The following is a 13,065-nucleotide window of genomic DNA, read 5'->3' as shown; positions in this document are numbered from 1 at the left end:
TAATGAACCTTATTGTAAAGTGTTACCTAAATAACAAACTAAATGCAATACCAAAAAAATAATTATACTAATTTAGTGTATTTTTTTGGTTTTGAACATTATTGTATTTTAAATGCAATTTTCTTCAAGTCATTATGACAATGTTCCATACAGGGTTAAAATAATTTTCTCAGCAGACTAATGTCCCTTCCTTTGATATAAAATGGGCACAAGTTACTGCCTCGAAATTACACATCTCCTTGCATGATGTCTCGTTCTAAAAGAAATAGTGGGGACATTCTTTTGGAATGTTTTATTCATTACGTTTTATAAGCGATTTAAATCAAATAAATCTAATTCTAATGGCTATCCTAATCAAAGAAACTAAATATTCTATATTCTAAATATAATATATAAATATAGAAACAAAAATTCTATTATAAGGGTAACTTGAAATACACACGTTAAATAAAGGCCACCAGCAAATGGTATGGCCAGCAGCATAGCATCGAGCACAAGTAACGTAAATAAAGCGCACGTGAAGTGGGCGGGAAAAAAATTCATTGTTGATGAACGTTGAGCGGCAAAAGGTAGGCCTACAGTAGCAGATGTCTAAACTTTTACAATTATTATTTTTTTAAGAATAAAGCACATTTTACGGGATACTGAGGTGAAACCGCTGCTAAAGACGGCAAAAATCCAGGTTTATTGAATTAGTTAGCCTTACACAAGATGGTGTCTCAAAAACTAGCGAGCTCTCGTATAACTGTTAAAAGTTAACATAGCTACCCAGGCTACTAAGTTAGGTATTCTCGGGTATCGTAGGCGCGTCCCGAAAGCACAAAATGTTTGGCTATCTAGTCAGCATTTTGGAAGACAATTCAAACATCTGAACGTTAGCTGCTACCTATTTAGGTCGGCAGCTAACTGACGTTATGTTTTGAGACAAACTAGAGCCTGATAAATAAACAAATCTAGCATCAGGCCTTTGTACTTTGATAACCAGTAACTCAAGTAAAACATTGTGAGAATGTCTTATGTTACTGTTTGATGAATGACTACGTAGTACGTGTAACGTTTTATATATCATATGGCATAAACGCAAATAAGCTCAAAAAGTTTCCATGACGACGTATATTTTCTCAGACACGGCACACATCACGATGTTTTATTCCCAACTCTTCGTCTCTAAACGTGGCACACTAGCCAAGATCTGGCTTGCAGCCCATTGGGAGAAGAAAATAACCAAAGCACAAGTGTTTGAATGTGACCTGGAGGCCACGATCAAGGAAATCCTATCCCCCCAGGCAAGATTCACCTAGTTAATCCAAATATTGACTATAACCCAGCTATCTATTTATTAACTTAATGTTACAATTAAGTGTAAAGCTAAATTAGAAGAAGTCAAATAAGAATTTTGTGTGTGTGATGATCTAACTCTGTGTTTATTACCAGATTAAAATTGGTCTGCGAACGTCAGGTCACCTTCTTTTAGGAGTCGTCCGGATATACTCGAAGAAGACCAGATACCTTCTCTCAGACTGCAGTGATGCGTTGGTCAAAATTAAAGTGGCTTTTCGGCCAGGTAAATGCAGCCTGTTCTATCTGTTCATGACAGCGCAGAATGAGCAAACATTGCACTGTATGAGAACTGCAACTTCAATACTATTTCTTTTCCCCCCCATAGGACAGACAGACCTGCCCAATGATGCAATGGAGGCCACCTTTAAAACTATCACTCTTCCGGAAGACTTCACTGACTTTGAAACTCAGCTACCTGATCCCATGTATTGAGTTTATCTACAGCACTGGATCACAGCTCTTCAGATGCATTTATTCTGATGTACTAGTGTTTTTATGACCTTTTTGGCATGCAATGTCTCACCCAGGACCATTGATGTGGTAGACCACTTCTCTTTGAATCAGTGCCGCACCGAAGATATTACTCTCAAGGAGAACTTTGGGAACCACTTTCTCAACATTGAAGGAATAGGTATCAACTCTGAATTATCAATAAAACGAAGTCGTTTTTACATAGTTTATGCAAAACCATATGTCTTTGTATATATTCAAAAGGGGAGGAGAACCAGTCTTATCAAGGATTGTTTGATCAGAGTTTCAGTGTCCATGGCGACTGCTTTGGTGATGAGGAAATGGCCGTCGACCTCATCGGTGAGTTCATCACACTTAATATTCATGCTTTACATGCTAATGAAATTATTTTTTTTAAAGGTAACATGTAATCAGATTTGACTTTTTTTTAATGCAGCATGTTATTCACATGATTTGTTTTGTGCACAATATACTGTATAAGACTAGGTACCATTAATGTAATAGAGATTAAGGCAATGATTGCAGATAATTAAATGTTTAAAAAAAAATAGGGATATATTGAAATACAAAAAAGGGGGTTTCAAGTATGGTTTCAATGTGTATTTACCATCAGAAGTGGGTATTTTTATAATATTGACTACTGACTATTTTAATTTTTAAACACGTTTGAGAAACCAGGCTACCTTATATGGCTCATTGTGAACATTAATATGGGCATTATTGTGTGTGGAGCATGGATTACGAGTCCCTTGCGTTTTTGTGCATTTCGGTACATTTGAATTTTGTACAAACACATTTGCCTAATTTTTGTCTTTATTAAAAACCTTAACCTCATCAGTGATCACCTTCCCACTTCTCTGAGTTCAAGATTTGTTTTCAAAATTTGTTTCTTTTTGTTTGTGGTCTATCAAGATTTTATAGCGAGTAATACTGAGGATGCTCTGATGCCTGATTTGTGTGATGGCACTCCTGAATTACCAGCTACACCTCCTCCAACTGCTGTCAGTGCAGGTAATTGTTACTTTTTGTTTTAGAGGGGTCATTTAATGCCATTTTTGTACAAAGTTAATATGAATATTTAGGGTCTAAATGAAAATGTTGTAATATACTTTTATTAAAAATTCTCATTAGTATTTTAAGAAAACACTTATTTTACCTGGTCAAAAACAGCTGTTTTCAGCACGTCATTTCAGTGCATTTGCCTTAAAGAATAATGAGCTTCGCTCACCCCGTCCCTCTGTTTTGCGGGCATTTTGACACAACAAATGTAAAGCGTTGTCTTGACAACAGTTGAGGGTATATTTTGGAGAAAGAATGGCAGCGCGAGTCTCTGAGGATACATCTGTACAACGTATCAATTTGAACTGGAGTCGGACCGGGAACAAGATGATGGCCGTATTTACAGTGCCATAGTATTAATAAACTTAAAATACAGACATGCACATTCACACACAATTTAAAATAAAATTGATAAAATAATGACAATGAGAAGAAAGGTAAAAGAAAGTACACAATGATTTGTTTTGTCATCTAAGTGTTGTATGTCTTGCTGACGTCCTTCTAAGGTCCTCTAATAAGATGCATTATTGCATAAGTTGCATTCATGCATATTTCTGTCATGCCGAATAAGTCTGACAAATCCAGTTTACAATGTGAAGTGAATATGAATGAATTATTATTATTATTTTCGAAATGAGGTAAAATTGTCATGCATTGAAATAAAAATATTAAATCCGAAATGTAATAACTAACACATTTATTTCATTTTCATTTCGATTTTCATTTTCATTTACACATCACCACATTTTCAATGATTCTCAAACAACTCGCACATGAATTGATCTCTCTAAATCCCCTCTTTCTGCAAGCTATTCTGCTCTGATTGGCAGACAGCTCAGTCTGTTGTAATTTGTCTACTGCCTAGAGAGCGCGTGTTCAGAGAATGTCTAATTGAAGAGAATTAGCACTGGCTGGTTACTTATGGTTTCTGGACTGGCTGCAGTAACTGTCCATGCGGGGGGCGCTCGCGGTTGAGGGCAGAATGAATGGGAGTCAATGGGGTTTCACCCCCAGAAATCCACTTTTGTCAGGATGTAAATTTTTTTCAAGTAATTTTAAAGTTGCATTCAAAAGGGAGGGCTAAGAAAATACACTCAGCTGAAAATTGCATTTTTAAGTTACTTATCTGTTCTAAAAATCCATTCAAAACTGTGATGATGTCACACAATAGCAGAATGCTAGCGTGTTCCGGCCAACAATGGCCTAACCTGTAAGAAATCAAAAGGACATAAGTACTCGTTCATTCGACTTTTGGTCTATAATCTATATTGAACTTGTGGAATCAACAATAAAATCTATGTTGATTTAACGACAAGCAGGTGAAAGACACATTTAGCCTTTTAGCTCCATAGACACCCATTCATTCTGCGCTCGCCCGCGATCACCTCCAGTGGAATTCTAATGGAACTGCAACCAAGATGATACACAATGGGGCTAATAGGAAGTGCCAAGGCTCTCCGTTAGACGGGCTCTGGCGTGTTTGAAAACAAAAACGCCCATTGCCATAACAACGTCAGCACTGCTTGTCCCAATGTTTCCTACACCGTAAACTAAACAGTTACAAACAAAGACGTTGATTTTACCATATCAATCTGAGTGCGAGTCCAATGATGAAACATGGGAGGAACTAGTTATTCAACCCGAACCTCCATCACAAGGACGACTCGAGCAATGCTCATTTTGAGGTACATTGAGATGTTGCGAACTCCTCACCATCAGCATTAACAAGTGCATGTCCATCAATGAAATAACAAAGATTATTTTACTTTTACTTATTTATTTACAGAGTATTTTTCTCATTTTATTGCGGTGAACATGTGTATCAATAACAGTGCATACATTAGCTGAGCTCTAGCATTGAATGACTAATGTTGCTGTATAGCATCCTCGGGAATCAGCTGCAGTGTCTGAGGGCGTTCAAGTTTTCCCTGGTGTCTGCGCACGCATTAAGTGGGCTGACAATATGCTAATGTTTCGTCTTGACGTCACAACGAAACAGCTTATGACTCGTTTGAAAAATGATTAATTTCATTGTCTCATAAGTCGACTCTTTTGAAAGACAATAACTTTATACACGGTGCACTTTCAGATGACTTTCACTTAGAGGCACTTTAATACCTGACTATAATATGACAAATTCCTAATATCTGATTGGTTATTTGGGTGTACAGTTACAATCGAGCAATTTTCCTTCTGTTCCAACATGAACATTTACCACTGTGTCATTCTCTTACAGAGCCGGAGTCTGCGAAAACAGGACTTTTAAATGGTAGAAGCAGTCCAGCCTTGACTGAGACCACTTTCTTGGTCAATGCCGAAGAAGGTTTCGCTCTTGCACCGGTTGCTGTCACACGTGAGTGTTAACTCCTCTGGAGAATATTATGAGCAGTAGTAATTACCTTTGCTTCAAACTGGTTAAATGTTAAAGCAATAGTTCACCCAAAATTCTGTCATCATGTACTCAACCTCATGTCCTTCCTAATCTATATGACTTGCTTTCTTTTGTGGAACATAAAGGAATATATTTTGTGTCCATACAATGGAAGTCAATGGTCCCCAAAACTGTTTGGTTACCAACTTTATTTAGAATAGAAATATACATTTTTGTGTTCTGCAGAAGAAGACTGAAAGTGAGTAAATGATTTTACTTTTTCGGTGAAAAATCCCTTTATTGTTGGGGTTTTACCTGGTCTCATTAAGCCACTTGAGGGTGCTGTCGACAACCAAGAATAAAAATATGCACTGTAAGTTTTGTAGGCCAGATCATGGCAATGAATCAGCTGCTGCACTATGTACACAGTGCACAGCATGTAGATTTTCTGTGTTCAAGCCAAGGAATATCATGATGACCTGCTATGTTTGACAAAAGGTGTAGTATGCAACCAGAGTAATATAATCCACAGTTTTGCATAATATTAGATCAAAAATAAAAAATGTGACCACTGTCAAGGTCAATGACGCAAGTGACAACACTATTCAGAGCTGGACAAAAATTGCGAACATTCTGAAGAACTAAGATTTTGACATCCTACATCTCCCATTTCTTATATATATATTATTATTGTTATTATATAAATATTTATATATATATATTAGGGCTGTCAGTTTAACACGTTATTAACGGCGTTAACGCAAACCCATTTTAACGGCGTTATTTTCTTTATCGCGCGATTAACGGTCTTTTTGTCAAAGCAAACTTTGTAGTTTTTTCATGCGTCCGATCCATTTTGGCGTCTCGCGCTCGTCATCCACTCAAAGGCGGCTCGCAAGCCCAAACGTGTGTTTGCGGCGTGCCTGTTGTTTTGTTTCCGGTCTAGATCCGCTTGCGCTTTGGTCGAAAAAGCAACAAAATGTCCTCGCGCGGCGCAAGCCATTGAAATGAATGGGTTTCAGAACGCAGCGCGAGGACGTTTTGTGCCGCACACACACTCGTTTCGGCTTGCGAGCCGGCCAAATAGTAACGTTACGTTTTGAGTGGATGACGAGCGCGAGACGCCGAAATGGATGCCCTAACATTCTGAATGGAAAGTTTACTTTTAAAAAGTTGCCAAATTGTCCCATTGACAAGACCAAGTGATCTTGTGTTTTGTCGTTGTGAACTGAGCTATCATCATCGCAGCACGTCCAGTCTGAAACATCACTTGATGATGGCCAAGCAAACACGCACACACAGATGATGCGAATTCTCCACTTGATCTCTGATGGCATCATCAGTTAGTTCCTTTGACCGGGAACTAACAAAAAATGTGCGATTAATCGCGAGTTAACTATGACATTAATGCGATTAATCGTGATTAAATATTTTAATCGTTTGACAGCACTAATATATACATATATATATATATATATATTCTTATATGTGGAGAGTTTTCATGGCATCTGTTTGTATATAGTTCAGTGAGCCTTGATTTGTATCTGGTATGTTAACTTAAAATAAAAAATATTGATCACAAAAAAAAAAAAAAAAGTGTGATGGCAACTAAAAAACACTCACTGCATTAAGCATGTAACTTGGTGCGATTTAAATGTTTCCACTGGCTAATTTTAGCATTATACAGTACATACTGCTCAATAATCAGTACGCCAGCATTCCATTTTGAATCTAGGGATGGTCACAAATTTGCTAATTTTGTGTTCAGCATCTCCAACAAGGAAAAGAATGACGAGAAAGAGGAAGCTGGTCATTGACCGGTCAAAGGAACTAACTGATGATGCCATCAGAGATCAACTGGCTGACTGCTCTGACCTTTTAACCCCGTTGGAGATAGCCCCGCCCACTCGGCAGCTCATGGAGTGGAGGACGAATGGAGGGGTGAAGCAGCTCTTCTCGAGTTTTTGCCTTCCAATCTTACACCCTGACTTAAAGCAGGTAATGCACACCCATTCAGAAATGGCAGCAAAGCTCCGCTGAAGTGCACAGCTGTCATTATACTCTCAGTGTAGCATTAAGGCAGTGCATCATAGGAAAGCTTCCTTTCCCTCTATTTCCTCTAGCTGTTCCCTTGTGACACATCACCTAGGAGACAGGGCTTGAAGGGAGGAGCAAGACAGCAAGCTGACCCCGAAGAGATGAGAGAGCAAACTAGAGAGGGTAGGAAATCACATTGCTTCGGATAGAAACAGAGTTGAGGAAATGTTTTCATCATTTACTCCCTTGTTTCGCTCCAAACCAGTTTGACGTTCTTTCTGTTCCATTATAAATGTCAGAAATCATTAAGAGTATAGTTTGCCCATTAATTAAAATTGTCATCATTTACTCACCCACATGTCATTGCAAAGCATGATCTGTGAAACATAAAAGAAGATATTTTGAAGAATGGGGGGGAACACTGTTAAGTAAGTCTTACATGGTTGGAATGACTTGAAGGTTGGTAAATGATTAAATTTTTTCGGCATCCATTTAACAGTTTTTGTGTCAAGGTAGCAAAATGTCTCCGGTGCACAGTGAAATTGAATTGAAAAGTCAAGTCACCTTTATTATATAGCGCTTTTTACAGATTGTTTCAAACCAGCTTTACAGTGATAACAGGAAAATAATGCAACAAAGTTTGTTTCTGCTGTACAGCGGATTTAGAAGAAAATAGTGTCATAGTCCAGCTTAAGTAAGTTCAGTGATGGTTAATTTGTTGTAAAAATGTTATCTATATTAGCCGCTCTGGAGAAAACAGTGATGTTATCGTCCGGCTTAGTTCAGTTAAGGGTGTTAAATGCTGGCAGATCAACAATATTGTTGAATATTAAGTGTCCCCAACTAAGGAAGCCAAAAGCCAAAGGCAACTGTGACAAGGAATCAAAACTCCATCAGAAGACTGAATAGAGGAAAAAAATTGTAAATTAATTTTATTCCAAGTATTCAGAAGTCATATATGACCGCATCATAGCACTGCCTTCTCAAAGCCTTTCTTGTGTGTTGCGAACACACAAGGAGATCAAGATATTCAGGGAATAATAATAATGACTTATATTGTAAATCTGCACATTATGCGAAAGGTTGTTGTGCTCCATGAAAGAAAGCAAGTTTAGAATGGCATGAAGGGGAAATCTCAGCTAATCCTGATTAATGTGTGTATACCTGTAGCTGTCTTGGAGAACACTGTTGAGCCGGTCCTGCCAGACTGGAGTTTGCTGCAAGAGTCTGTTGGACAAGATCAAGCAGATAATGCAAACACTACTGTAGAAACTTCTGTCATTCATCCAGAACCTCCTCCTTCCTGGAACACCACCAGTGTAAGAACGACACATGAGAACTGAGTTCAAGAAGTCAAAATTCAAGAAGTCACAGACCCTGTTTATTTGTTTTATTCAAGTTCTTGGTCTTATTTTGAATGATTCATTGATGCAAGTTCATAATCATTCATCAGAATAGATCTCCATCTCTGAAACAACTTTTGACCATTCTTTCACCCTTTTGGTCACAGGAGGAGAGTAGGTTGGAGGTGTCGTATCCAGAGCCTGTCTCTGAGATCTCCATGTTTGGTCATTCATCTGTGGAGACGAGGGAAACCCCACTGGTGACACAGACACAGGTAGTGCTAAACACTCAACCACACATAAAACACACTTTGTCTCTTCAACACAAACACATGTATTGATGATTAACTTTTTCCCACCATTGGCAGAATTTATGTCACAACGCTCCACAACGCACAACGATTATAATCATTCAACATTACAGTATAAATGAAAGCTTTCAATTTTAACTTTGAAACAATTAACAATTTTAAGTTTTCAATTTTTATTTATTAGGCTTTACAAAATATAACATATTTTAAATTAAATGACCTTAAAACAATTTTCACATAAACCCACTATAAAAAATGACACATAGGCCGCGACCCAATTTCTTTTTAGAAATTTGACCAAATATATATGTGTAATTGGTTTTAAAAAAACAAGTAAATATATTTTTAAAAATGTTTTTCCAATTCTCTTACACAAATTACGCTTCTGAACTCACCATCTATCTCCTGCGTAGATCAGTATCTACAAACAGCAATCATAAAAATTAACCACCTGAGAGGTGGATCCAATGCTTTTGTTGCATCTGAATTTGCTGTATTTGCACTTAATTTCAGATTGATTTGGTTCTTTTCACACCTTTAAAACAGATCATAAGTATTACCCATCAAACGATCTGAGCGATCCTTTATGGCTCTTATTATGTTACTCAGTGCAGCTGAGATGGTTAATACCAGGACACTATTATAATCATAAAATTCAAGCAGTTTCATTTTGTATGTCTATCCTCCCGGCGAGTGGTTACAATTTTACTGTGGTGGTTGTTGTAATGTTGTAACGTATTTCATATAATGTCTCTAGGAATGGCAATAAAAAATAATTATTTTATTCAGCAAGGATGACAGTAAAGACTTTCATAATGTTACTTAATATTTCTTTTTCAAATACATGCTGTTCTTTTGAACTTTCTATTTATCAAAGAATCCTGGAAAAAAAAGTGTGGTTTCCACAAAAATATTAAGCAGCACAACTGTTTTCAGCTCTGATAATAACATTTCAAATGTTTCTTGAGCACGAAATCAGCATAGGATTTCTGAAGGATCATGTGACACTGAAGACTGGAACAATACATGTAATATTTTAAAATATTACAGTTTTTACTGTGTTTTTGATTAAATTAAAGCCACCATTAGAGATCCCCTGGAATGTAATTAGATAATTATATATCTGGAATGTAATTATAATAATTATATTATAATATTACATTTTTTATATCATCAGTAATGTTAATGAAAAACGCATGAAAGGATAACACTTTTACAGTAGATATTTGCTGTTCATAGGGGTGTGTGTGTGTGTGTGTGTGCACGCACCTGCAGAACTTTTGACCTCTTACTTTTTGTCTGCAGTCAGCTCTGAACAGCCAAGATGTGGAGGATAAGAGACTAACCAGTCGGGCACATGACCTTCTCCAGGCCCTTAAAGTAAGAAACAATCAAAAGCTGTAGATGAGGATTTTGGAGTGAAGAATTAAGAGAATGAGAAATTACATGTATGGGTTCTGATGAGAAGAGTAGGCTTAATCATACTTGTCAACACTCCTGTCTTTCCGGGGTTGCTCTCGTTTTTTAGCCCTATCTCCCAGACCCCTCCCGGTTTGTTATTTCTCCCAGGAAACTCCTGAAATTTGCATGGCTAAAACTCCTTAATGAATAATCGAACCAATATGTTTCTCTAATGTTGATGAGTTGCCAGATTTGATTAAATGCATTTTTATTCACACAATCCACAGACCATTTACAATTTCAAACTGTTTGTCACCTCAACCTGGCAACCTATAACCCAGTCGCGGAAAGCTCAACCCGAAAGCGAGCCGATAGACATGATGGCAGGTGAAAGCGGTGTCCCCGCAAAGAAACTGATATAGGCTAAAGTTAACGTGTTGCTTCAGAAAGAATAGGGATAGCACACAACTGAAGTTATTGCATGCAGAGGCCAGCTAGACAGACTCACGGAGGTGATTGGCATCTCAAAACTCGCACTTTATTCCCAAATCGAACTTGTGCACTCGTAACTTAATAAACAAAATAAGCTAAAAATTAGCATCAAACAGGAATTATCCACATGGAGTTCCACTCAGTCCCATTCCCCCCTCGCAACCACACATCATCGACAAATTTCCCAGATTTTGAAAACCAAATGTTGACAGGTATGGTTCTGAGGTCTGTTTCTAGCTTGTTCTTATTTTGTTTCTCATGTTTGGTTTGATTATTTGGATTTTGACCCCTGCCTGGAAGACAACGATTTGGATTACCCTATTAAAAGACTACTCCTTTTGGATTTTCTGTTTCCTGTTTGTGATTCTTGAAATTCACTGTATAATTTGCATACTTAATAATGTGTTAGTGGATATATGCATGTTTTTGGTTTGAACTTGAACCAACTTCTCCTTTCTTTTCAGAGACAAGACTCTTCTCCCAATGCCTCGTACAGTCTTCACGCTTTATGTGAAAGCAGCAGCCGTTCATACGTGGCAGCTATGTTTTTCTGCTTGCTGGTGTTAAAGAAACAACAACTTCTCGACCTGCACCAGAGCGCCCCATACAGTGACATCATCGCCACACCTGGGCCTCTCTTTCACTCCCCCTAGAACAGGTAGCCATGAAGAAATTTAGGGGCAAAAAAACATTTGAGGCTTTGACTCATTAAAGGGCTTTGTTGTGTCATTCATGTTCTTGGATGGAAACTAATTTGATGAGTTTCTGTTTTTTTTTAAAAAATTCAACAATGTGTTATGAATTCCTGTGCTAAAAACAATGAAATGCTTCTTCATAGTGTTATACTGTTTCTAATATATTATATATTGTTCTCAGATCTATATGAGCTGGCTTAATCATACTGTAAAGTAGCATCTGAGTAAATTGACCAATATTTGTTCATTATTGAAAAGTGAGTTGCAATGGCTTGAAAGTCGAGCATGAATAGTTATTAGTCTTTTCTTCCTTCAGTTTAATGTTGTAATAGTTATGTTTTAAAAACAGTTCTGCTCTGTGTTGGTTATTTTGATCTGTATTTTCTTTTCACACGATCCTTATAAACCATTAAATGTATAAATCAAATAAATATGGCAAAACTAAAAGGAAAAACAAAATCATTTACTCTTTCTCATGTTGTTACAAACTAAGACATGCTTTCACAGACACTAAAGTGGAAGTCTAGGAGTTTACTCTTAAAATGGGAGTGAATGGGGACTGATGTGAATCTCAGTGAATTGGGTGTTGAGAAAAATAGCATTATAAAAATGCAGCAAACATTAATGGACAGTAGTGTTCACTGCATGCACACTTAACCCTATAAAGCCTACTGTATTGTGTTTAATAAATTAATTTAAGGCCTCTAAATTATCAACATGTTCAAAGCTTTTCTGAAAATCTGTTGTACACAACCTAGCCTTCTGTAATACTTTTTTTAGCAAGTAAAAGGCCTTATACAATTTTACCAACAATGTCCCACTTTAGGTCGTGGTTCATGTGTCGTTTTGCTGTGGAATCTTAGTGAATTTTATAAAGCAAATGTATAAATATCTTATATATTGTTAGTAATATTTGAAGATGAACATTTACTGGACTGAAGCAACTTTGCTTTACTTGTTTATCCATACGTTATTTTTGATAAAATGTATGAAATACGATATATTAGTCTTTTGAGGAACATTTATTTGTTCATCTGTCTCTATAATCATTGTATCGCATTGCATTATATGTTTAGCCTCTTCCAATAAAAAAAACAAACAAATATAATCTTAACATATTTTAATGGGATTTTATGATTTTATATATAATATAATCATGTGATATGCATTTATAACTGATATGGATATACCAGCCTACTCTGCTATACTATGAAGATCTCATTTATTTACATTACAAGCTGTAAGAATTTCATCTTACTTTTTGGCCTTATATCAGCACCAGTACAATTATTTTGCTTATTTTATTTTGCATAGGCATGTATATCTTCTGTTTTGATTGGTGTCCAACAAAATCAGTGGTTCAAGCCTTTGCCATAGACTCCCACTGATGAACGGCAATAAATAAACTACATTTAATCATGAAGAGTTTAATTACATGTTAAGCTGCCGACTGCCGTCTTAAAGCAATCCCCACTTGGGTTAACTAACGGATTAAAGGTTCAAAACCACTAAAGAAAGATATGTGCGCACAAATATCTGTTCAA

At 36.8% G+C, this 13,065-nt stretch overlaps 1 protein-coding gene across 3 annotated transcripts; it reads left to right on the top strand.

The window, feature by feature from the left end:
- The first annotated feature begins 161 nt into the window (after nt 1–161).
- On the top strand, nt 162–11,598 carry rad21l1 (RAD21 cohesin complex component like 1). Of its 3 annotated transcripts, XM_039663763.2 has the most exons (14): nt 173–569; nt 1,126–1,286; nt 1,435–1,564; nt 1,667–1,766; nt 1,869–1,972; nt 2,056–2,151; nt 2,725–2,823; nt 5,108–5,224; nt 7,011–7,240; nt 7,366–7,462; nt 8,450–8,598; nt 8,790–8,897; nt 10,239–10,313; nt 11,291–11,598. In XM_039663763.2, exons 2-14 carry the CDS (start codon nt 1,143–1,145, stop codon nt 11,477–11,479), a joined length of 1,638 nt encoding a protein of 545 aa, XP_039519697.2. In that variant the 5' UTR covers nt 173–569; nt 1,126–1,142; the 3' UTR covers nt 11,480–11,598. The 3 variants fall into 3 exon arrangements, with proteins under 3 accessions (XP_088975466.1, XP_088975465.1, XP_039519697.2); XM_089119339.1 differs by having other exon boundaries at nt 171–1,286; XM_089119340.1 differs by lacking the exons at nt 7,011–7,240; nt 7,366–7,462 and having other exon boundaries at nt 162–1,286.
- Nucleotides 11,599–13,065: the final 1,467 nt, after the last annotated feature.

The sequence above is a fragment of the Pimephales promelas genome, chromosome 14 (assembly GCF_988280905.1).
Source record: "Pimephales promelas chromosome 14, fPimPro1.hap1.1, whole genome shotgun sequence".
NCBI classification, from domain to species: Eukaryota; Metazoa; Chordata; class Actinopteri; order Cypriniformes; family Leuciscidae; genus Pimephales; species Pimephales promelas.
Note: the sequence above shows the minus strand (reverse complement) of the source record. Positions and strands in the feature narration are given on the sequence as shown.

Excerpts from the sequence above, each read along its gene's own strand:
- rad21l1 (XM_089119339.1), top strand. The coding sequence starts at position 1,104 with ATGACGACGTATATTTTCTCAGACACGGCACACATCACGATGTTTTAT. Across the intron at positions 1,287-1,434 it reads AGGAAATCCTATCCCCCCAG|ATTAAAATTGGTCTGCGAAC; the intron begins GCAAGATTCACC and ends GTTTATTACCAG. Across the intron at positions 2,152-2,724 it reads AATGGCCGTCGACCTCATCG|ATTTTATAGCGAGTAATACT; the intron begins GTGAGTTCATCA and ends TGGTCTATCAAG.